This window comes from Lissotriton helveticus, chromosome 4_1, assembly GCF_964261635.1.
Source record: "Lissotriton helveticus chromosome 4_1, aLisHel1.1, whole genome shotgun sequence".
Lineage (NCBI taxonomy): Eukaryota > Metazoa > Chordata > Amphibia > Caudata > Salamandridae > Lissotriton > Lissotriton helveticus.
In genome coordinates, this window is record NC_136063.1 from 1,541,055,796 (window position 1) to 1,541,082,577 (window position 26,782).

The 26,782-nt window shown below is 44.6% G+C and overlaps 1 protein-coding gene across 1 annotated transcript; it reads left to right on the forward strand.

Annotated features, from left to right (window-relative positions):
* Positions 1-2,098: 2,098 nt before the first annotated feature.
* Positions 2,099-15,061, forward strand: LOC144828182 (endogenous retrovirus group PABLB member 1 Env polyprotein-like). Its single transcript, XM_078686279.1, has 3 exons — positions 2,099-3,511; positions 9,892-9,899; positions 14,986-15,061. Exons 1-3 carry the CDS (start codon positions 2,099-2,101, stop codon positions 15,059-15,061), a joined length of 1,497 nt encoding a protein of 498 aa, XP_078542405.1.
* The last annotated feature ends 11,721 nt before the right edge of the window (positions 15,062-26,782 follow it).

Genomic DNA, 26,782 nt, shown 5'->3' on the forward strand with positions numbered 1-26,782 from the left:
GGTTCCGCAGCGGCGTCTAGCAGCTCACCCTGCACGTAATGGCCGCCAGTCCCTTCAGCCGTTATTGTCGAGCTGCGCAGCGCCTCCAGCATAAGCAGTGTGTTGGGATATTTGGCGCTCAATTCCCTGGGGCAAATACACCACCAGTCTTTGTTCTTTGTTGGCTGGGGGCACCTTATGATCCTTTATGCAGGCAGGGCCGGTCGAGGAAGTCGTGCGGACCAGCAGTCTGTGTGGCCTACCTGCCTCGTGGTAAGCCGCGGTCTCTCGTAGATCGCCAGCCCCGCCAGCGGTCAAAGCAGGTCCATAGCTCCGCACCGGCCGAAACTTCTTGATAGCGGAACACCGGATAGGAGGGTGGAGGAGCCATGAAATCTTCACCGAAGCCTCAGCGGGGTATCTGTCACAGGGCAGCGTGATCAGGTCGAGCACTGGTGGCGGAATTGCAGGATAAATATCGGATTTATAATCCAGGCAGCAGGAGCCTCACATCAGTGCGGCCATACTGCCAGTGCGCCCTCTAGCGCTCCCCCTGGATGCAAATGGTTGTTGGGTTGAATTGTCAGAGCATCAGAGATGGTTGTTACCCGATGCATATGTGCTTGCAGTGGTTACAATGGCTCATGGAATGGCTCATATCAGCGTAAAAGGGATTTGCGAGTTGTTGGCTCCAGTATGGCAAAATTCAGGAATTCCCAAGTGTGCAGAGAATGTCGTCAAGAATTGCATGGTATGTCTGAAGCACAATCCTGGTAGGGGAACCCCAACTCCAGCTGGTCATTTTGCACCTCCTACGTATCCGTTCGAGGTTTTGCAGCTAGATTTCATTCACATGGAGAGGTGCAACAATTTAAAATACGTACTCGTTGTTGTTTGTGCCTTCTCAAGATGGGTAGAAGCCTATCCCCTAAAAGACAACACTGCCTTGTCCACAGCAAAAGCCCTTGTGAAAGAGTACTTCCCCAGGTTTGGAATGCCTAGAATGGTCTGGTCTGATAATGGAAGTGAATTTGTGGGTCGTGTGATGAAGAGAGTGTGTGAAGGGCTAGGTATTCGGCAGAAGTTCCACGCTGCAAATCACCCCCAATCAGCTGGATTAGTAGAATGCTACAACGACACTTTAAAACTTAAACTGGCCAAAATCCAAGCGAGCACAGGTCTTAAATGGCCTGATGCTCTACCCCTAGCACTCCTGTCCACCAGAATGACTGTGCATTCACGAGTGAAACTTAGCCCCTATGAAATCGTTTTCGGCCGCCCGGCCAACATATGGGGAGTGCCTAGACCCACTAAGTTCAGTGAACTCGAACACCCTGTTTTGCTTGATTATCTGTATGAATTGACGGCTAAATTGCGTGTTTTGCATCAACAGGTTCACAACACTCTGCCTCCGGTCTCTGAGACTCCAGGTCACTCCATCGACCCTGGCTCCTGGGTCCTTGTTAAAAACTTCCAAAGAACTAAGAACGACCAGCCCAGGTGGACCGGACCGCACCTCGTCCTTCTTTCCACGAGATCGGCTGTTCGAGTGGAGGGGAAGGCCAACTGGATCCACGGGGTCCACTGCAAAAGAATCCCTTCACCTCTGCCATATGACCAGTGGGTCCAGAAGGGTGTCGCTGACCCAGAACCTAAAACCGTGCCACGTGTCATCCCTTTCAATGATGCACGTGTAAAAGGAACTAACTCTGAACGTGAAAGTGAAGACATTTTGCAAGAAGCTGTGCCACCATCCAAGCGATTGAACACTTTGGAGCCTGAACTTTTGTTCCAGGATCAGACAGTACCTGGAAGAACACGTTACAATTTGAGACCGAGACCTATGGACAAATAAAATATTTTTTTCCCTCCAAGTACTATTTTTTTTTAGGTGCAGCTCTCCCATCTGAGAAAACTTGCTTATTTTTGTTTTTCGAACCGCCATCCGGGTTCCGCTGCTAGGGCCGCGATTGCTTAAAGTCTTTGGGGTGCAGCTGACGACGTTAGGTCGGCAGTTCTGGTTGGCCTAAGGGAGTTGCCCTGGACTGACAGAAGCATTTCTTAGCAGAATCAACCTCCCGTCGCGGGCAGCACTTTAGAGAGGATGGAGTTTTCCGAGATGGAGAGACCTGCCAAGGACATGAACTTTAAAACAAGGATCTGTAAAACCACGACAAGGAAAAGCTTTTTGATATTGTGCATTTGTATGTTATTCAGTGTGATGATATTTTTAATAAGTTATGTTTTGTTCTCTTTTCGTGTAACCTTTGCACCCACTGCATCGCCCATACCTCCTCCTACTGTTTCTTCTCACTCTTTTCAACCCCTTCCTGAACACGAATCAGCTAGGAGATTAGAGTTCATTAATAATTCCTTTGTTCAGCTTTTGCACCAACACCAACTAGTAATGAACACAACTAACTGTTGGGTGTGTGGTCTTATGCCTCACACAACGGATAAAGGTATCCCTTATCTGGTCCTGCCATTCAGTCACAATGGTTCTGTGTGGGCATATAGGACAATGTTCATATATGCACACGAAATCTACCCCCTACGTTCTGTAACAGACAATCCTAGAAATAGTGCTCTAGTTAAGGGTATAGTAGACATGATTAAGGAAGGTATTTCTTATGAGACTATCCCGAGAGATGAGACACTAGTATACATAGGATGGAACTTAACCGGATATGGAGCTACTCTGAGTGAGAAACAGCAAGCTAAGAGATCTTCCCCGATTTGGATTGTACCCCATAAGGGTCATCTATGTCTGCAAGGTAATGGCACGAATCCCAGAGCTCAGTTAGGGAAGAGTATCTGCACTAAAACGTATGTTTTTGCAGCCGAGACTTCCCCTTCGTTCTTAGCAGCTAAGGGTACCTATTTCATCTGCCATGATAGAGCCTATACATGGTTGCCCCCTGACTTTTCGGGCTCATGTTTTGTTTCATTCCTGTTGCCTCCCACCTACACAGCAGCGGCAGATTACCACAAGACAAGGGTAGTTAGAGGTGTCTTGAGCGAAGAAGACACTGCAGGTCAAGAATTTGGGGACTTTGCAAAGGGTTTTCTGCCGTTCTGGGGATCCATGGCTAACAGCAGGAACATAAGGCACTTGACAAGGGTGGTTGAATCCACCGTGATTGAAACTGCTGGTGCCCTTAGCAACTTGACTGCTGAGCTCCAGTCGGATCGACTTATGACCCTTCAGAACAGGGTCGCTTTAGATGTCATACTTGCAGACCGAGGTGGGGTATGTAGATTGATCCAATCGAGTTGCTGTGTTTTCATTCCAGATAACGCTCCAACAGTGTACCAGGCCATCTCTAAACTGCATAAGATTTCCGAATCTATTCATGTAGATAAAGGAGATTGGTCGTTGATGGGATGGTTCTGGGAACTGGTATCCGCCTGGGGATGGAAAATTCTGATGGTCATTGGGATGGTCTTAGCCATTCTTTTCCTGTTCTGTCTGTGCATACAGTGTGCTCCTGCAATATGTGGCCTCTGTGTTACATCATGTGTAAGGAAGCCTGTATCAAGAGCAATGTTCCCTCTAATTTTTTTCCTCTGTGTGCGGCAGTGTGAGGTCTCTGTGCGCTCCAGCCACGGCAATGTGCGCCAAGAATCCAACCACATGTGTGGGTGTAGCAACAGGGGTTCTGACACTGGGGTCCCTGCTTGATTGTGCAGATAAATAGCCTAAGTACTGGAAGTGAGGAGGCCTGTTTGATGGGGCAGGCAGGGCCGGACTGGGAACCCAAAGGAGCCCTGGCAATTTTGCCGCATTTGCACCCACCAGGGGTGAGGTCGGGGGGCGGGCAAGTGTCAAGCACTACTGCTTAAAAACCGGTCCCCGCAACTGGTGCTTTTGTTACTGAGTGCCCATATTGCAGCATCGCTGCAAAAATGCCCCAGAAACAAAACTGGCCCGCACTGATCCAAAACTGACCCCCACCCTTCTAGCCTACCAGGCAAAGGCCAGGGGGGTTGTGTCATGTACGAAATGAGAACGTGCAGTGCAGAGCATCTGCAACCACAGCAAAGCTACCCTAATATATGTTAGGAAACCAGGGCAACCGGCCTCCTTTCACAGTGCCAGTAATTTAAGTGGTGGACATGTTGTTCAGTTATTTGGCTAGAGAATTGTAGACTGTGTGATAGGAGAGGGAAAGAGGTTTGTATTTATATAGTGCCTGATACCCCTGATGGGGTTTTGAAGTGCTTTTTTTGACGAGTAGCACACTACTCTGGAACCCATAAAGGATTAGTGGTGAATTAATATAGTGGAATATGAAATTTGAATGGATGAAGAGGGCTGGATTAAGGATGCCCCTAAAACTATCTTGTTGTGCATTACATACACAGTATTAAAAGCAAATGATCTTGGCAAACAGCAGACACAAAAATAATTATTTCATGGTAAATCTTGTAGGGCTGTAACTGAGAAACCCATGGCTTCCTACCATCAGTGTTTGCCAGGTGCGACATTACCAGTTAAAATAGTGGAACACTCACAGTGAGGCCCTAAACTTGTGAATGCTATTACAAGCCTCTCTCCTATTCTGTTGCTAACAGCCCACATGTTGAAGCTCCACAGCAAGAGGCTGGAAGGAGGCGTCATACCCAGAGATTAATAACATAACTTAGACTAATGTCTCTCTAGTAATTGATGCTTGCTTCCTTGATAGTACGTACTTGGAGGAACATCCTGCCATCCTTCGTCTATGGTGGTAGCATTATGCACCCTTATCAAGTGACACGTCAGAAAACCCCTCCCCCTTAACTTTGAGTTTGGCTTTATAAGGAAGGGTTCTTACAATCTCGCAAATGCTCATTTTTGTGGAAGCCAAGTAACTCTCGCTGTGGTTATCTACCATCCTTTTCACTTCTTCTGTCCACCAAACCTCCTCCATACGCCCTCACCTCACTTCCTTGCCTATTCCTCTTTGGAACTCTCTCTCCACTCTCCAAAACCTATACTGTCTTTAATGCCCCTGTTAAGTCAACCTCTGCCCTTATCACACATTTATTTATCCTCCACTTGCACCCCTTCCTCATCCCAGTGTCAAACGCTTAACACAATCCGCTCACCATCCCTACTAAGGCCACTTGGGCTTTATGCTCAAATCTCCGCTTTCTCGTAACTCATCTTTCTTGCTGACATCCATTTTTTCAGACGCCTACAATTCCAGACTTCTCCACCTATTACCTTGCCTTTTATAATCTCTTCTTAAGTTTCCTCCTCATGATCATCTTCACCCACTTGCTATACTCTTTCAGTGCTTCCTTTAAGGGCCACCCCTGCCACTCTTCTGGCTCCCCCCATGGTGCACTTTTCTTCCTCTCCGAGCTACCTTACATCTTTCCCTACATATCACTGAGGTCATTCCCCTCCAATGCCCATTGTCCAGCTCCCTAGCCATAACATGTTAACGTGTCCCTTTACGTTCACGCCTCTTATGAGTTTCTCTACTGTCCCCTCTATTCTATGTTTTTACATCCAAAGCGAGTTCCAATGAGGCGACTTAGTACTACAGCTTCCAGAAACCACCGGGTGTTGAAAAGAAATGCCCACCGCAGGGCACAGCTGTCCTAGAGAACAAGCATTGCCATAGCCAATAGGTCTCGCCATTGGGACCTTATAAGTGTTTAGCCATGCAACAGTTGATGTTGTTGCACCAAGGATATTGTACTGCATAACTAAATACTTATAAGGTTCCAAAGGCGAGACCTATTGGCTATGCCAATGCTTGTTTTATTTTATTTATTGTACTTAATCTTGCATTCCCTAAGAGTGCAAGCTAATTCCAAGGTGTTGTTTTTTTGTATTTTTTCAGTGTAGCAGATTACTTTTCTATAATGCATATACTTTGAACGGAGTTCTCCATGTTCTCATAATGGGCAACAATTGATAAGTCTGGATTAGAGGGTGAATGCAGTGCTTGTTTTGACAGTGCTTTTCAGTGGGTTAAACAGGTGTTCAGAATGCGTGGTCATCCAATCCTTGGACCCTCTGCAGGGCACACAGACAATGGTCACATATTCTTGTTGCAATTGTGATTCAGTCCAAATGTGTGTGATGGAGGTATACAGTTGTTAAAATATTGCATATGTTGAAAGTAAAAGAAATTGCAGTGTTTCCAGGTGAGTGGGTGAGTTGTGTTTGGAGTGGTGAAGTGAAGAAGATGTGAGGAAGTGCCTTTAGTAAAGACTGAAAAGAGGGTGGTGAAGAGGAAATAGATGGGGACAAGATATGCAGATGAAGGAGATGTGGTGGAATAAGGGCATACACCTCCAACACACAGTGAACAGAACAGAAGAGACCGAGTCACTCTGAAGACGATTACCCCTTCCACAGTCCTCAGTAATGTTTAATTCAGTCTCACAATTTCAGGATTGAAATATTTCCAATATTAATTAATGAGAACAAAATAATTGCTATTACTAATTTATCTAAAACGTCAAATTACCACTGACAAAGCCAGAAGTCTTGGCTGGTTTTAGGTGTTTGTCAGTTGTAGTCTTGGATATCTGGATGCAATAACTGAAAGCTCTGAGAGGCTCCAAAATACTGGTTGAGTGACACACTATGATAATCACAGAAATTTTGTTTACCTGTATAAGCCATGCCATTGATTAGGTGGGCCACTTTTAGATGCCCCCACTTATTAAATCCCACTTAAAATTCAGGGTAAGCCATGTGTACATGGCCGGTGCCTAACAGGAACACAGAGTCCAGGGCGTGGCACAAGGAAAGAGCCTGAAGAGGATATAAACTGTAGTGGAACGGACAAAAGTAACCAAGGCATACCAGAGGATCAAAGTCCACATTTGACTAATGAGTCACAGCATGTGAGAGGGCAGAGCCAATGGCATGCCACAACGACAGTGGACCCCGCATGCCAACGTACACAGGTAGAATTGTTTAGCAACATGGAGGTCAATGCATGTCCAGAGGCCTACCAAATGAGGTATTGGCCGAAAGAAACATGGGATCGGCGGACGCTGTGCCGGGCAGACCGAAAGTTTTACAGACATTCCAGAAGTGCAAAAGCCTCACACGGGCAATGAAAATGACTCACATGCACATTAAAGCCATGACCGTCCTGTCCCCGGCAGAAGCGGTCGCTCCCACCACCTCCTCCCGACCTGGCATCTTACCATAGCACCTCAACTTAGCTAAGTACTCCTTTCTTCCGACAACCTCTGCTAAATTTACCGCACTGCTGGGCATTTGTAGCGCTTGCACTGCTGGGCTTTTGTAGCGCTTGGTGATATCGCACTGCTGGGCTTTTGTAGCGCTTGCACTGCTGGGCTTTTGTAGCGCTTGGTGATATCGCACTGCTGGCCATTTGTAGCGCTTGGTGATATCGCACTGCTGGGCATTTGTAGCGCTTTGTGTTTTACTGATCACCGAGTACACCTCACAGCTCTGAAATATTCTGCGCTCTGCTCACTGCTGGGCTTTGTCATTGCTGAGTAAATCTTGCCTCGACTTACTGGCTGCACAATTCGATAGCTTATTGCACATTACCTATAGTACTGCCAAATCTCGTAGCACTTTACCCTCCCCCATAAGCGCTCCACTATTATTACTGCCTGTGCCTAATCTCGTCCTGCCTTGCAGCATTTGTTTACTGTTGCTGCCATTTTGTTTGTAGTGCCGTCCTCCCACACCGTCACTCCACCGCGACCCCACCTCCCAGCGGCCCCTCCCACGCTCCGCCCCCTCCACTACCCATTTATGACAGATGTCCCAACGCGCAGCGTCCACGCGCAGCGGTCGCGCTGAAGGTGCGCCAAAGGTAAGCCCGTCTACGCCCGTCCACACCTGGACCGCGCCCAGCGCCAGACCCCCTGGCCCCCGCTTCACCCACCCCAAACGCATTACATACGACGCCTCCACCATCTTAGCACTAAAACCCGGTCGACTCCCCAACTGCGCCCAAGCCGCACCTGGACACACCCATGGACCCTTCACTTGCAACTCCTGCAAGTATGACGGCACCAAGACCAACTCCTCATCCACAAACACCAAACAGAGATCTGACACCAACCACCTAAAATGCATCCTGCTCAACACCCGCTCGGTCCACAGACACCCCATCGACCTTTGGAATCTACTAGACACCATTTCTCCGGACGTCGCCTTCCTAACAGAAACCTGGATGAACGCCTCATCAACTCCAGACATCACCATAGCCATCCCGGAAGGCTACAAGATCATCCGAAAAGACCGCACCAACCAAACAGGAGGAGGCATCGCTATCGTCCATAAGAATTCCATCCGCATCTCAACCAGTTCAGACGTCAACCTCGCTAGCGCCGAACACCTTCACTTCCAGATCCACACCAACCCCAAGACCACACTCCGAGGCACCCTCCTCTACAGGCCACCAGGACCCCGTGCACAATTCAGTGAAGACATCACTGACTTTATCACCCCACACGCCCTCCCCTCCGAGGACTACATTCTATTGGGAGACCTCAATTTTCACCTGGAAAAGAGCAATGACAGCAACACCACCACCCTCCTGGACAATCTCGCCGACCTCGGACTCAAACAACTTGTTAATACCCCCACTCACTACGCAGGACACACACTCGACCCTATCTTCACCTCCAGCAAACATATCTCCTTCAGTCACACCACAGTTCTCCATTGGACGGACCACAGCTGCGTTCACTTTGTCTACAAAAAGACCACAACCCACAACCATCCTCAACCCACTCTGCGAAGAAACTGGAACAAAATCACCATCGACCAGATTTCCTCATCGCTTCTTCAAAACCCCCCTGCCCACTCATCGAACCCCAACCAAGCAGCCATTAACCTCACTCAATGGCTAACCAACAGCGCCGACATCCTAGCACCGTTGAAAAAACGTCAAATCAAACTAGGCAACAAAAACGCCCCCTGGTTCAACGATGATCTTAGGAAATCCAAGAAACTCTGTCGCTCCCTTGATAAGGCCAGGAAAAACGACCCAAACACCAGCACCAGGGACGCCTTCAAAAACGCCACCCGCATACACCACCAACTGATCCGGACTGCCAAGAAAGCCGCATTCAAAGACCGACTAGACAACAACGCCCACAACAGCAAGGAATTATTCAACATCGTCAAAGAGTTTACCAACCCCTCCGCCAACTCCAACGACATCACTCCCTCTCAAACACTTTGCGACTCCTTAGCTTCGTTCTTCCACGACAAAATAGCAGACATCCACAACAGCTTCGACAACCAACCCGGAGACCAAGCCACCCAACCTTCTACCATACCTTCACCCCCCTTGAACATACTTAATAACTGGAACCCAATCTCCACTGAGGACACCATCCGCCTGATGAACTCCATCCACTCAGGATCCCCCACAGACCCATGCCCTCACCACATCTTCAACAAAGCAGACTCCATCATAGCACCACACCTCCGAGACGTCATCAACTGCTCCCTCAACTCCGCCACCTTCCCGGAAAGCTGGAAACACGCCGAACTCAGCGCCCTTCTGAAAAAACCCACAGCTGACCCCACCGAACTCAAAAACTACCGCCCCATCTCGCTCCTTCCATTCCCGGCCAAAGTCATTGAGAAAGCTGTCAACAACCAGCTCGCCGCCTTCCTCGAAACCAACAAATCCCTCGACTCCTCACAGTCCGGCTTCCGAGCCAAACACAGCACTGAAACCGCACTCATCGCAGCAACAGACGACATTCGAACTCTACTGGACAATGGAGACACAGTCGCCCTCATCCTCCTCGACCTCTCTGCAGCCTTCGACACAGTCTGTCATAGCACCCTATTACAACGCCTCAGAAACATCGGAATCCAAGGAAAAGCACTGGAATGGATCACCTCGTTCCTTGCCGGAAGAACTCAGAGAGTCCGCCTCCCACCATTCAAGTCAGAAGCCACCGAAGTCATTTGCGGCGTGCCACAAGGATCCTCTCTTAGCCCCACCCTCTTCAACATTTACATGAGCACCCTCGCGACCATTGCACGCCAACACAACCTCAACATCATCTCCTACGCTGATGACACTCAACTGATCCTCTCACTCACCAATGACCCTAACACCACCAAAATCAACCTAAATGAAGGAATGAAAGAAATAGCCGAGTGGATGAAGCACAGCCGTCTGAAACTGAATTCAGACAAAACAGAAGTCCTTATCTTAGGTACCTCCCCCTCCGCCTGGAACGACTCTTGGTGGCCAGAGGCCCTTGGAAAAGCACCCATCCCGACGGACCACGCACGGAACCTGGGCGTCATCCTGGACTCCTCACTCTCGATGACCAGACAAGTCAACGCCGTTTCATCATCTTGCTTCAACATTCTTCGCATGCTCAAAAAAACATTTCGCTGGATCCCCACCGAAACTAGAAAAACGGTCACCCACGCACTGGTTACAAGCCGCCTGGACTACGGAAACACCCTATACGCCGGTACCACCGCAAAACTTCAGAAAAAACTCCAACGCATCCAGAATGCATCAGCCAGACTCATACTAGACATCCCGCGTAAAGACCACATTTCTGGTCACCTGAAAAACCTCCACTGGCTCCCCGTCAATAAGAGGATAACTTTCCTTCTCCTCACCCACGCACACAAAGCACTTTACGAACTTGGACCCGAATGCCTCAACACGCGACTTTCCTTCCACACCCCCTCCCGCCAGCTACGCTCTTCCAACCAAGCCCTTGCTGCTGTTCCTCGCATCAACAAAACCACCATGGGAGGAAGATCCTTCTCCTACCTGGCGGCTAAAACCTGGAACTCACTTCCCACTCACCTTCGCCTCACTCAAAACCACCTAGCATTCAGAAAGCAACTTAAAACCTGGATATTCGACAAGTAAATCCCCACCCTTCCTCAAGCACCTTGAGACCCTCTGGGTATGTAGTGCGCTATATAAATTATCTGACTTTGACTTTGACTTTGACATGGGAGAGGGAGAGGCCCAGTATGGAAAATGTTGTCGTGATGTCCCATACACTTCCCTTGCGTCTCTTTTGTCCTCCTTTCACGTCCCATTCCATTGTTCTCTAGCATTCATCCGCAAAATTTTCCTAAAATAGCCCCTATAAGGTCCCAATCCTGTTTGTCATTATTCCAATACACTAGATACGTTTCCGCTCTCAGACTTTTCATATGAAAGAACAGAAGTGAAGGTTGGCAACTCTATTGTTTTTTGTAAACTTATACAAGACTCAGCACTGTAAATGCTGTGCGCACTGCTCTAAAGTGGAAAATCATTTGTGGGGGTCGGGATGCACTCCCATGTTTTTAAATGTTTGTCCGATTATTTCATGTACTCAAAGGATGCCTGCAACATAGCAAAGTGCCTTTGCCAAAACGACACCAAGTGAACGATAATTCTGAGAAATGAGGCGACCTCTCCACCTCTGCCTGTTGCACTGCTAGAAACGCCGTCATGGCAGTCTTTTTTTTTTAATTAATCCATTTTCATCAGTGTAATCAAAATTAACGATGTTCGATGTTTTTCAACCCACACTCGGAATAATTTGGCAAATTATTCCGAGTGTGGGTTGAAAAACATCTAAGTTTAACAAGAAAGGAATGTTGAGAAAATGGTTAATTTTGATTACACTGATGAAAATGGATTAATTTAAAAAAAAGACTGCAATGATGGCGTTTCTAGCAGTGCAACAGGCAGAGGTGGAGAGGTCGCCTCATTTCTCAGAACTAAAGTGGAAAAGACATATGCTTTATTTTTCCAGTGCTGGCGAGGTTAAAAGGTTCACTGATTTCGTAAGGCACTTCATATCTTAAACTATCATGAGCCCACAACAACTGCAGCAGCAATAGCCTAGGGCAGTGTTTCCCAAACTGTGGTCCGCGGACCCCCAGGGGTCCGTGACACATTCCCAGGGGGTCCGCAGGCAACAGTTTTAAAAGCACAGAAAAGTTTCTTGTATAATTAGCAGCTTTCCAGCAGCAATAAAAGTGTCAAGATAAACCCAGTGATTAATGAACCTGCTGGAGCGTGAGGAGAGTTTTGTTTAGTGGCAGCTTTGACTTAACTAATGTAGCACAGAGGGTTAATGTGCCTACTGCAAAGAACGTGTAACATGCATTTTAAAAAGCATCATTTTATGTGCATAGGTTCGTGGTTACTGCTTTTGTCACAGAGCTTCTTTTGTTACTGTGCACTTCATAAGTAACAATCGTAATGTAGCAGAGGGACCTATAAACTGTCATCAAAGAGCTGCTTGCAAAATGCATGGTACCAGTTAGTAACTTTTGTTTTTTCCCAGTTATTCATTATCCTGATGCTGCTAAAAAGATTTATTTGGGTGAAAATACATTTTTAATGTTAAAGTCAGTGCTAGCCACTGTGTTATGTTCTGAATCCTGAGTTTGTGCTTTTCCAGACCAAGCACTCTTTAAACATTTTATATACACACTGTTTTACATGTACGATTCAATGTCTCTATATGTGTGTGATGTAAAGTGCTCTGACATCCTACAATGGTATGAAAGATGCTATAAAACAAATGAAATACATGTGACGGAGGGGCTATTATTCAATATAAAATACTAAGGGCCAGATGTACGATCCGTTTTTATATGCGTGAACGGGTTTGTGAACCCGCTTTCACATGCAAAAACGTATTGGGCCATGTACATTGCCTATTTCGCGAGTCGCAATCTGTTTGCGACTCGCTAAATAGGTTTTGCAACTTGCTATTTGGAAGGGGCATTCCCTTCCAAATAGCGAGTCTTAAAACCATGTACAAATGTTTTGCGGTCGCAAAACACTCGCAATTACCACTTACTTCAAGTAGATGGTAATGCATTTGCCAATGGGAAGGGGTCCCCAGGGGACACCTTCCCCTTTGCAAATGCATTCAAGATTATTTTTTAAGGGCAGGCAGTGGTCCAAGGGACCTCTGCCTGCCCTTAGAAAAGGAAACGAAAACGTTTCATTTTCTTATTTTTTTTAAATACATGGTAAATGGGCTGCATTTTTTTTAAACTGCTTTATTTAAAAGCAGTCCCAGACATGGTGGCCTGCAGAGCCCAGCAGGCACCATACCTAGGAGGACTGGCCTTCCCAATAGGCTCGCAAATTGCGAGAGGCTCATTAATATTAATGAACCTCGAAATTTGCGACCCCATTGGGAATCCGAAACACTGTTGTACATTTCATTTAGCGACTCGCAATTTGCCACTCGCAATGTGTCGCCAAATGCGAGGCGCTAAATGAAATGGTCGTACATCTGGCCCCAAAATCCTTAGGGGCAGATTTACAAGCCCCTTGCTCCTCTTTTACGCCACCGTTGCGTCACTTTTGTGATGCAGCGGCGACGCAAAAGATGCGCCATGGTGCAGGGTATTTACAACGTGACGCATCTGAGAGATGCGCCACGTTGTAAAGCCCTGCGCCAGAAGGAGGCGTTCCGGCGCAGGAAGGCCTCCTAAAAGTGGCTGAGTGAAATCTACAAGATTTCACTCAGTCACTTTGGGGCCCATGCTGCGTCAAAACCCTGCGCCTGCTTGAAGCAGGCGTAAGGATTGACGCAGCATTAACAAGATTCGGCCCCCCCAGAGCATTGTTGGAGCTGTGTCGCGCTTGCGACGCAACTCCAGCAATGCGCCACCTTTACGGCACAGATGCGTCATGCATCTGTGCTTTTTTGCCCCATGAGGCGCAGCATAGTAAATGCGGCGCATCAATGGTGGCGTAGGCATGGCGCACAATAAGTGGTGCATCCCTGCTGATATGCATGGATGCGTCACTTATTGTAAATCTGCCCCTAAATACTTTAGGTATTTGTTTTGTGTGCACACGTGTGTATTTTTTTCGAATTACTGTTTTAATATTTGACATTTAACTCATACAAATTGCTTGGGGGTCCCCGGCTTCCAGTGGTGACTCAATGGGGGTCCTCAGGAGTCAAAAGTTTGGGAACCACTGGCCTAGGGGATGGGGGGTAGGAGAGGAGGTCAGGGGGGTGTGTGCTTTCTGGGTGTGAATTAAAACAGTGCCTCAATATGCCAGACCTGCCCTGTGTAGCGCTGCATTTATAAGGACATTTCTGGTATATGGAGTGTCCTAAAATGTCTGTTTCATAACCACCATGAGAACATGAGTCACGGCATTTTACCTCCGCTGCTCGTCATGTGACACTGAAATCTGACAACCAAAACGGTGCTTGTTTAGTGTGCAAAGAAAGTTTACAATCAAGGTTAAAAGTTTGCCCACGAGATGGCCAAAGCGCGCAACCTTCCTAGAGCCAGATTAGCAGTGACAGCTAGAGTTATGTCTTTTTCAAACCTGGGTCATGTAATTTACCCAGTACCTTATTCGCCTGCTGTTGATGGGCCATTGTGAACATATTTGTTCATTGCAGCGCCGTAATGCGCTGAAGTTAACATAAACATTTTCACAATGGCCCACAATCAGCCCGCAGCCGCGCTCCATTAACCCCTTACACACTCATGACGAGCTGGGCTCGTCATGCAGTAGCCTCCCAGCACGCTCATGACGAGCCCAGCTCGTCATGAATAATGGGTTTTTGCATATTCCAGCACAGGGCTGGAACTCATCGAGCATCGATGTGGTTAAGAGAAGACATGCATCAAGTCCCAAAAAACGACGTGTAAAGCACACGTCATGCTTTTGGACTTAATGCATTTCTTCTCTTAAAGGAGCGCGGCTGCGGGCTGATTGTGGGCCATTGTGAAAATGTTTATGTTAACTTCAGCGCATTACGGCGCTGCAATGAACAAATATGTTCACAATGGCCCATCAACAGCCCCCAGCGGTGCTTCATTAATGATTAAATACAGCCAGTGCAGGAGCCACCACAGCAACCAGGAAATTATCATTTTTCGTGCCGCTCGCAATTATAAAAGCGGCGGCGCGAATGATCTCCCGGGATGTGCTGTGGGTGCGCGCTCCACACGCAGCACTGCGCGCTCGGGGGGTCAGACGTGGGCGCGCTCAGGCGCGCACGTTGCTGGGAACACTGATCAAGAGATGAACTAAGTACTAGAATGATGTTACAGCAACATCTCAATGACTTTAGGAATACAGATCTGGACTCAGATTAGCATGAGGATAGATTAATTGCCTATGTAAGGGCAAAAGGAGGGTGTGTGGTTCTGAAAAATTCTGAACTCGTGTAGTAATTCAGACTCGAGAATAAAACTTCATCGTAACGTGACGAATTTAGTATCAAAAGACCGAGAATGACGAGTACACCATGTACAAGCATTTTCAGCATATTCGAGTGACGATTTCACCCCGAAATCGTCATTTTCGTTCTGAACCCTTGGCTTCCATTTTGTGTATGCCAGCCATTTTGTGAGTTGCCCTTTACATAGGCCTTAATCCAGCTGGATTCGATTCCAAAAGGACACGTACACCTTAATCGACTTTCCTATGACCTGTGCAAGTTGGAACCATTGCCCCAGGCCAAACCTGTTAGGTCAGTTCCTCTCCAGTGGCCGAACAAGATAGCATCAAGGCTCAACAAGCCATAAAACCTTCTGATCGCACACACACCCTGCCAAATCTTGCTCACATCTTTCCTGCTCATTTCTCTCACTTGTTTTATGATGGGGAGGTGCCTGTTTTATTGGGGGTCCACTGATATCTGATGGAAATACCGGACCTTGCCGGGTAATTTATTTTGGGCTGGACGAAGTGAAATATGGACATGTCATCATGACTCTGCTTTTTCCCTTGTACTCGAAAAATGTTAATAGTATATTGTAAATTCAAGAATGTTTGCCTGAAGCTGAATATTCTGTATAAAAAGAGAAGCCTGGTTTTGTGAAGTCGAGCAGTCTCCTGAGAATATAGTTCCCATGTGTTGTACTTCTAGGACACTTGTTACCTTGGTTGCAGCCAATAAAATCGATCCTTGACTTCACCTAGAAGACTCTTTCTGTGGTCTGAATCAGGAAAGACTCGAGGTCTCTGGGTGTACCCTGACACCGCGGGGTTGCCGGTTCTGTGCCGGTTCTTAAAAACCCAGTACCTCATATCCAAATGCCAAGGAAGGGATAATAAGGGGATGCACCCAACGTGAGAAAGCTCCAGTCTGTGAACCAAAAAGGGCAGGAACCCTAAGCGGTACCCGGCCGGATGGCGGGGAAGGACCCAGCCACCGGGCGGAGCACAGGGAGAAGGGGAGACTGGTCTGGCAGTGCCCGGCCGGATGGTGGGGAAAGACCCGGCCACCGGGCGGAGCACAGGGAGAAGGGGAGACTGGTCTGGCAGTGCCCGGCCAGATGGCGGGAAAGGCCCCAGCCGCCGGGCAGAGCACCAAGAAGAAGGGAAGGAAGAACTGGCTGTGCCTGGCCGGATGGTGGAGTAAGACCCGGCCACCGGGCGGAGCACAGGGGGATGGGAAAAATGGAAACGCAAACAAACACGGATCGAAAGTGACCGTGTTAGCGAGATTGTAACTAGTAAGAGACAGATTACGCTGACACCAAGGTGAAGATGTCAGTATGTCTGCGTAATTTAAACAGAGCGGCCACAGTAGAGAAGCTGAACGAAACACCCTCTCGTAGGAGGCAGGAAACCAAACAGGAAACAAGTTCCACAAGAAACCGGAAGTCAGGCAAAATGCATAGGGACAGAACCCTCGGAAGTACGCGCTAGACGCAAGAACGCAAAGCGGCGTTCTGTCAGTGTAATGCGTCTTTTATACTGCCCGTGCAAATGGAATTACTGATCGAGAGGGACCTCGGGGCATGACACTCACCTTCAGGAAGCTCCTCAAGACCTGGCTTTTCGAGCAGTAGCGGCACCCCTACCCTCAGCGCGCATTGAGACCCTCACGGGTAAGTAGTGCACTTTAGAAGTTCACGGATTGATTGATTGATTGATTGATTGGGATGCATGGTATTTGTCCTATTACATGTTCAGGAACTCTAGTTAATATGCTTTTTAATATTTGGGTACTGGTGTATTGGGAGTTGGTACTTGCTTCTTTGATAGTTTCTAAAGCGTCTCTACCCTCAATTTCTGTGACATTTTCCCTGACATTAATAATATTTGTTTCTACTGGTGTTGCTCTCCCATAGCAAGAATTGGAGTAGTATTTACTACATTACTAATGGACTTTATTTCCTTTTATTTTCTCTTGCGTGTAAGTATAGCCTTTTGTGAGGAGACGAACTTTGCCCCTTCTGTCATTTTCTTAGTATATCTGTGAATATATTTATATATATGTATTTATTAATTATTAAGAATTGAAGAGTAAACATGTTTATATAATTATTTCATCTCAAAATATACTTACATATATGTTGTTTTGCTTTTCTTGTTGGATACTTTTTCGATGTTCGTGGTTTATTTACTGGTTTCTTTTTTTCTGTTTGTTAAAAAGGAAAATGTTATTTTTATTGAAGTGCTACATTTAGTTTGTTTATTTTGTTTATTTAGTCTCTATTTTTATTTAGTTGTTAAAAAAAATACTGACTATTTTTAGTTGATGTAGTTTATTTCATTGATGTTGTTTGGTTGAAGTTTGTAGAAGCTATTAAAATAAAAATATTTGTTTGTTATGTTTTGCTTTTTTAATTAATATTTTAGCTTTCATCAGTTAACTCTGGTTGTTGAGATATATACTTTGGTTTATATTTTTCGTTAATGTTGATTTTGTTGTTGTTTTGGAAGTAAATCGTTGTTTTGAATTTTCTAGGTGGAGTTTTAGTGAAGTTTAGTCTGTGTAGTTAATTTGTTTCTATATTTTTTTATTTTAAGCTAATTTAATTTATTTTTAAAGTTTTATTCATACCTTTAATGAGAGTTTTTCTGATTAGTTGTTTGTGTAGATCTTTTTTGATCTGTTTTCTGTCTCGGAAACTTTTGTGGTTCTGTAGTGTTTGTCAGTTTCAATGTAAATTTTGTGTTAATTAATTGATTGCTTTTATAGTGTTATTTAAATTTTTTGACTGCTATAATTTAATTTGTTTAATGTTAATTATGTTTATTTAATGTTTGTTTTTATTTTGTTTAGTAAAATAATTAAAACATATGTGTTAATAAATGTTATATATTTTTATATATGTAATATATCTGTTTATTATTGATTGTGATTTTTTTATGTTGTAGTGTTTATTTATTTGTTTTTGATTTTTAAGTGTATTTGTTTGTGTTTTAGTTTTATAAATGTTGTCATTTTTTAGTGTTTGTTTTTAATGTTTGCTATATGTTATTTATTTATATTATTGAAAATAGTTCATTTTTATGTTTGAATGTTATTAGGTCTCGGCTAGAAGCGCACGAAGCGCGTTCTCGCAGAGAACTATAGCAATCGTTTCAGCCGACAAGCCGAGAACGAGTGGAGACAAGTGCTGGCCACGCGCACCATTAAGAAGCATGGCAGAGTCGGATTCCGACGCGCGCCTTGGGATTGGGTCGCACGCTTCGGAATCCGACTCTGCCATGCGCCTTGGAAACCGAAACCTAAGAGCCGCGTGACGTGAGCTGTCTACGGTAGAAGCTCACGCGCGCGGCTCTTAGGTTTCGTTTTGACTTGTTTTAAACAGGGAGCTGATTATTTTATTCCTCTGACGGGCTTGTGTCGTGGAGGGTTTTATTACAGCACGTGTCCATTGGCCTGGGACTTCCTCCGAGGGTCTTCCCTGGCCCCCTCCTCTGGAGCCGACTCTCCTGCGCCCCCCTCGGCGGCCGCCCGCACTGCAGCTCCTGGCCCAGCACCCGCACTGAGCGGGGCGGCGGGAGCAGGAGGAGCAGCATCCCACAAGTGCAGCCGGAGAAGAGAGTGGGCTTTTGTCGCGGGCTCCAGCACCCTCCGAGGAAGAAGGGGAACCCATGGCCGCCTCTGCCGGCACCCCGGAGCCGCCGCAGTGAACAGGGGAGCCCGGCGAGACCCCCTCCGCTTTTGCACATCTCTCCATTTTTCTGACTCCGCATCACTCTATGAAAGAGACAAAGATACCCACCTCCCTCCACCGCCCCCACCCCCTCTTTCCCTCCCTCTTCGTTGCCAACAGGTTTCTCCCCCTCTTACCTCTTGGCTGCTGGCAGCAGCTCCTCCGGCGGGATGAGGAGTTCAGAGCCCGAGATCCCTCCGCGGCCTCCCCCTCCTCCTCACCCTGGCACCCTCGACCATCAGTGCATCTCCCATATCATGCTGCGCTCCATGCAGCCCGTGTCCTCTCCCAGAGGCGACCAGTCAGCGGCACCGCAGACCCTTCTGCATCTGAGGTACACAGAGCCAGCCCACACGCTCTCCTCTCCCCTCCACCCCCTCCTCGCGCCTTGTCTCCCCTCCTTCCCCCGTCCGTAGATGGATACCACCCACTGCAACAGCAGGGAGCTTTGGAGCACCGGCGCGGAAGGTTACCCCACGCCTGTCAGCATCCACGCAGTACCTGTCTGGTGTGAGAGGTGGCGAGCGGGAGTGCGTGCCGTATCCCATTCTCCACAGCTTCTAGGCACCACTAGCTGGGTACCACCTGAAAGAATGCAAAGTGTCTCCCCCCCATCAGAGTACAGATGCTGTCCTAAGAGCCTTCCACCCCGCCCCAAGGAAAGTGGTATGGTCTGAAAGCGCAACAAGTTAGATTTATCAAGCGCATTATAAACTGAGGAACCCGAGGTGCAGAACTGCCGTCCTATAAACAGTAACTTTGAGGTGTGGAGGACTCTAGAAGACATGTTTGTGGCTGCACTACATTAATTCGTGAGTTGAAGTGAATGCCTGAGTGATTAAGGTAAGTAATGAGATGAAATTGTATTTATATAGTGCTTACAACCCCAGATGAGGCGTCAGAGATTTTCGGCGCGTGGCACGTTACTCCGGACCCCAAAAAGAATTAGTGGTGGATTAGTGTAGTGAAATTTGAGCAGTGGACATGTGAGTTTGTTACTTGGATTGAAAGGGTAATAAGGGAAGAAAGAAAAATCTAGAAAGTGTGCGAGAAGAAATGTAGATGGATTTACCTGAATGAGTTTGCAAACGGCTAGAGTTGTTTGGATTTTTAAGAGGAAATACAGATTTTATAGCAGTTAGCAACGATGTGCGAGTGGATCGGTAAATGGATGTAAGGAAGTTTACTTTTAGGATACTTGGGCCGATAGCGAGTGAAGAAGAGTGATATCTCCATGTGGGATACTCCTCCTTCACAAACAATGTTTATATACCAATTGCAAATTAAAAAAAAAAAACATTAATGCAAAGCATTGTCATTTACAATGCCAGTAACTCAAACTTTAATGCTGCGAGACCTATTGCATTGTAAATGCTTGTTTTTGGTATAGTTTATATGTATTTTATCGATGTTTGTGTTGTCGATATTATGCATATCAATGTTTTTATTGTGTTATGTTATTTTAATTTTATTGATATTTTTGTGTTTTTTTGTTGTCAATATTTTTGTCATCTAATTTTTTTTAAACAATAGTTTGTTATCAATTTTTGTGTTATTTTAGTTTTGTGTATTGGGTGTTGAAATTGTTGTATACGAAATTAGTGACAATTTTGTAGCTCGATATTATAGGAGTCGATGTTGTGTCAGTGATCTGTCAGTCATATTACATGGGCCATAGAATTCATTCACAGCTGTAGTGAGCCACTAATGGGAATTGACATTGTACAGCAAGCCACAATATATGCTTCAAGGAGTCCACCCAGGAGTGACTGAGGAACAGCCCTAGGATTCAACAGACAACACACATACATGGGTCTCTAGGCAACAACATGAGTAGTGCTAGCAGACGCCTTTGATGTGGGTGTTGGTAGGAAACCGAGAGAAAAGGCAACAATCAGTAATTCAGGAAAGAGAGAAGGGGACAAAGACAATGCAGGCGGGCCACTGGGGAACACAATGAAAAGCTATAAAGTGTTATTTGAATAAGCAAACAAACTTTTTCAGTTATACACTGAACATAGCCCACTGCTAAATGGAAAACATGCAGCAGAGAAATAAATAGTGCAGATGGAGTTGCAAACATTTGTTAATTCAAACAGCTGCAAATTGAAGGGAGATTTCTGAGCACAAATTACTGGAGGCAGGTGCTTTAGAGTAGGACATATGCTGTCAGGATCACAAGATCACATCCCTACAAGTTGACCTTGAGGCACTGGGCAACCGGTTAGGATCATCAGATATCCCAGATTTTCCTGGACAGTCCCAGTTTTATACTGCCTGACCTGGCAACCCAATTTGTTTGCCAGTAAAATACATATGACTGGTTTTGGGGGGAGATTCATCTGACTGAGAGCACTAGTAGTACAATACCTATCTTTATTGTGTATAGCTTAAAAGGTTGTCCATTACTAACTACAACTATATATAAAAGCCTAAATGCCAATATTCTGTTGTTAAAAATCTAAGCTAAATACATTATTATAGAGTTAGCCAGATACATTTAAAATACTACATAATAAAGCCCACAGGTCCATTATTTTCCAAGCTCTCCAGTTATACAAAGGTACTGCTCAATAGATCAGTTGAAGGTCAGTTCTATAGCACAAGGGTAATGTCAATTTATTCTGGGCAATATTAAAAGACCTGAAAGCGGCAGCAGCCTTCTTTTGCGAAAAGGAAGGGATTTGAGGCAGAAAGTCCTAAAATGTAATATGATATCTTTGCTGTCTGATCCACAATCACAAAACCCAGTGTGGTATTTGGTTGGTTAACATTTAGACAGGTATTCCTGAGTAGATAAAGTGGCAAGATTACATTTTACTTAGAGTACTTGATTTCCTGTTGAATATGATCCAGATAAGATTCACAACTTATCTGTATTTTGTAGGCCAGATCGTTTGATGTCAAACATCTTGGATTCATGGGTGCTAAAATATGCTTGTATTTTAGATTCATTACAATTTTGATTGTAGCTACAGAGTACAGATGTGCTGATGTGGTATCCTTCTAAAATTCCTCAGACCATCTCCTTTAAATTATTTTTAACATGCTGAAAACCAAGGCAAATTACAGGCCCTCAGAAAGGACACTTTACAATGACTTACTGTAGGTACTTGGTTTTCTTGTAGTTCGGAAGAAGTTTGGGAGGGGACGAGGGATTGGGAGTTCTAAACGGAATAATGACAGAGAGTGATTAATATAGTACTGCACATGTTTAGAAGCTCATGGATCGGATTTAAACAATGTTCATGTTTTGAAGGTAGCGTGATGCGATTAGAGGGTTAGAGTGTGGTTACAATGGAAGGGACGGGGGAATACCGGGATTACATGAATGAGTACTAGCAAGATAGGAAATGTTGGTTTACACCCTGAGCACGAAGGATTTGGCATATGATGATTTAACTAAAAGAGTGAGAGACTAAGTGGGACTATGCACCGTGGGGTAATGTTTTGGAAATGACAAAGTGAGTTAATAGATGAAAGTATGTTGCAACTTTTTTTATTCAGGATGAGAAGTGCTAATAATTTATTTGTGTTGTTATTTACTTGTAGTGACCCCCGAAGAAGGGCACGAGGTGGCCCGAAATGCATTGGGTTTTTTACATGAAAAATAAAAGACTGCTTGTGATGGACTTTTTGCACTATTCGTATTCTTTCAAAAAGGCCTGGATTGGCACAGTCTGAATGCAAGAAAGCTGAAAATTGGCACCACATCCCGATTGTTGGACCTTTTGATAAATTGGATTGAAATAACATTTGGAAAATATGAGTTAAAATAAGGTTAAAAGATGGAAAAGTGAAAAACAAAGGATAAAAGATTTTGAATTAATGTGCACGCTAAATAGCGGCACGAAGCTGTGCATTTGGTTTTGGGGCTATGTAGTCCCTCCTCCTTTACAAGTTTCTTAATTAGTGGCAGTAGAGCATGCCTAACAGCCAATCTGCACGCAACTGCGCCGAAGGAATGACGAAAATGAAGAATAAAATAACATGGTTTAAAATAGGTGTGCATCCCTCCATCTCAGAAAATGTTTGTAACTATAGCCCTACCCAGGGATTGCACCCGCCTATAAATTGTACAAAAAACAAGAGAGGGAAGCATGCTTCAGGATCCACACAATCGGAGAAAAAATCGAAGTTCATCACAGGGGGCTTAATTAAATTACATACACTGATACAGACTACAAGCATAGATATATAAATGTATACAGAGGAGATTGTGACATTTTTTCATTAATATACCCTATGGACAGTCTAACGCACTGAAGACATGCACCATGGGCAATGTAGTTTACTTAAAGATTAAGGCATGATAGAAAAAGGAAGTCTTGGGTTTTCGGCCAATTGGGAGGGACATTGCTGGGGTGGAGTGTTTTAAAAGGAATGGGCAGGAAGCAACAGCTTCTAACGGTTTGGAGTAATCATGGCGAGGGTGGTAGACGCTTGTTAACTAACTAAGCAGGTACGCGGTATGGCGGGAAGACTTGGTTTTCTTGTAGTTCGGAAGAAGTTTGGGAGGGGATGAGGGATTGGGAGTTCTAAACGGAATAATGACAGAGAGTGATTAATATAGTACTGCACATGTTTAGAAGCTCATGGATCGGATTTAAACAATGTTCATGTTTTGAAGGTAGCGTGATGCGATTAGAGGGTTAGAGTGTGGTTACAATGGAAGGGATGGGGGAATACCGGGATTACATGAATGAGTACCAGCAAGATCGGAAATGTTGGTTTACACCCTGAGCACGAAGGATTTGGCGTATGATGATTTAACTAAAAGAGTGAGAGACTAAGTGGGACTATGCACCGTGGGGTAATGTTTTGGAAATGACAAAGTGAGTTAATAGATGAAAGTATGTTGCAACTTTATTTATTCAGGATGAGAAGTGCTAATTATTTATTTGTGTTGGTATTTACTTGTAGTGACCCCCGAAGAAGGGCACGAGGTGGCCCGAAATGCATTGGGTTTTTTACATGAAAAATAAAAGACTGCTTGTGATGGACTTTTTGCACTATTCGTATTCTTTCAAAAAGGCCTGGATTGGCACTGTCTGAATGCAAGAAAGCTGAAAATTGGCACCGCATCCCGATTGTTGGACCTTTTGATAAATTGGATTGAAATAACATTTGGAAAATATGAGTTAAAATAAGGTTAAAAGATGGAAAAGTGAAAAACAAAGGATAAAAGATTTTGAATTAATGTACACGCTAAATAGCGGCACAAAGCTGGGCATTTGGTTTTGGGGCTATGTGGTCCCTCCTCCTTTACTGTAGGTTCCGGCATGAGTGTTTTTATGTAGTCATAGCCAATACAATGACCGAGAGAGGGTACATGAATATTAATATACAGGCATATTCATCATACAAACCCCGTCCCTGGTCGTATGGACCTTTGTTAGTCGACGAGAAGAGAAATTTAGGAGCTAGCACTTAAATGAGTACCATTGAGTTGGGTAACAATAAACATCTGTTCTTCAGCAGCAAAATGCCTCCGGGTGAACGTGCTCTTTTCAAATACATACGTTATGTTAAATACATTTAAATATACAGTGATACCATTAGGCTCCAAAAGGAATAACATGGAGAATTTAAATAAATCCAAAAAGGATTTATTAACAAGATTTGATTAAAGCAATAACAATTATTCATTAATAATTCTAAGGCAAGCCATCTTTAGTTACATATTTAAATAGTCCAAGTGTCCATATTTCAGGACAAGGAGAAATAGAACATCAGTGAGAGTTACATAAAGAATATAACAAATCCAGAAAGCATGTTCCATAAAGGAAATCCCTTATCTAAATTAGTTAGCTGGGTTTGAGGAAAAGGACATTTGGATTAGGCAAATAAGGTAAGGTGTCAGCTTCAAAAGACCAGATAGAGGTCTAGAGAGACTAAGAATGCTTAGGCATAAAACCTTTGCACTCAGGCTGTGAAGATCAGCAGAGGTGAAAAGGATCTTCTCAGTTTGAAGTCATCAAGCATCTCACCTAACTAGCCCTAGAAACATACACAATTATAATTCGACAAAACGTTATTTGCAATATTTCAGCTTGGTCGCACTCTGATGAACCACTCACTTCTCCAGACTCTTGGAGCAGGTAAACTCCCCACTTTCTGATGTCTAAACAATAACCCATGCATGGCTATGTTTTTGAATTGTTACACCTGACAGACTGTAGGTTGCAGTCAGTTCTTCCCATGAATCACAATCCCACACTGGCATCTTCTTCTCTTTATGAGAACTTTACTTTCTGTTGTCTAATACATAAAAAATAACTATTCATTTGCTAGTGTAAAGACATCTGAAAAACACAGCATCTGCAGTGGGAAGGTAAAAACACATAACATGCAAAACAAAGGAATGTAAAAATGTGCAGGCCTTTCAGCCTTTCACCTGTAAATTCTACACTCAAAATTACTCTGCTGAATCCTTCAGCTTATCTCTTTACTTTTGTCAGGTATGTATGTACAGCAATGCTGTACTTTCAACATCTTACAGATCAATATCAAAACTAATCGATCTTGCAACACCATAGACTATTGTAAAAAGCGTACTAATATCATCATTCAGGGTTTCTTCTACTGAAGGAAAAATGGCACTAAAAATATCTCCCACTAAATGTGAGTCATCATTAGTACTACTCTTAGATCTATGAAGTGTTTTTTCTCTCAAAAGCCTCTAAACTATTTATATGATAAATTTTCGGGAACAATAAAGCAAGACAACAGGTAACCACCTAGTCAGCGGGCAGTTGAAAATATGCATCCTCTCTGCGTACAAAATATACTCCAGGAATAACAGGGTGTTCTTCACTAAGAATTTAAACTGGCCCTCCAAATATTTCAAATGTGTACTCACATCCACTTAATCCCATGTGCCAAGTTCTAGAGTATGTTTTTTTGTAAATTCAAAACTTTCCTTCCAATCATCTGTCTAATTTCAATTGAGGATACACCCTCTTTACTTTGAATTCATCTTCCTCCTTTTTCCGCACATTCTTTAAAACATCTTCCCTTTCTGTTGCTCTATAAAATACGTGAGTTCTTCTTTCTTCTAAAGTCAAAATGAATTTCTTTGCTACTAGATTCAGGGAACATGTCAAATTGTTTTAATATGCCTTAACAGTGTCAATACTAGTAGAGGACCTAGAGAAATTCCAAGCTGTCTCCATCTCCTGAGCTTTTGGGTGGGGGTTCATTCTCCTATGAAGATGAACTTCAGAAAGGATAAGCCAAAGACTTTTCCATGTTTACTCTGTCAATCTCGCGCAATCTCTCTACAGCTTCCTGCTGAGAAATATTCCATACCTCGTTGTATATTCCATAGAAGAAGATCTGTTGAGGTTTCTGGGAGCTAGAAAAAAAATCCCTGAGATCCAGGTCATCAGAAAGAGGGAACAAGTGTTGTTTCACTTGAGAAAGCGTTGAGGTCTTTAGCCAATCTAGGCATAACTTCCCAACACTATATGATGTCAACACCCCGCGTGTTCTGTTTGTAGGTAGTGTAGGTCAGGCCTGTTGATCTTAAACCCTCCTGAGTTACCTAGGAATCCAGACTGACATTCATTTGTGTCTAGCGCCCAAACCAACCAACCCTGCTGATCAGAGTCTGATGTATTGTGGAGCATGACATCTAATTTATCTGCACTATACTTTGTGTATTGTTGCTAATGTTCAAAGCGTGCAAATGTGGGAATGCAAAGTATGTTCAAATCTTGCCTTAGCTAAAATAAAACATGAAGTCTGTTGCACTATTTTATTTAGGAAAATCATTTGATGTGGTATGAGTCATGCTGTAAATAAGGCCTCTTGTCCCTGAATCTGCCAATCTCTTGTTCCCCAGATGGATTTTGTGTATATTGTGTTTTTCCAAAAGTCAAAACCTTGTATAGACAGTTGGGAAATAAAGGAAGC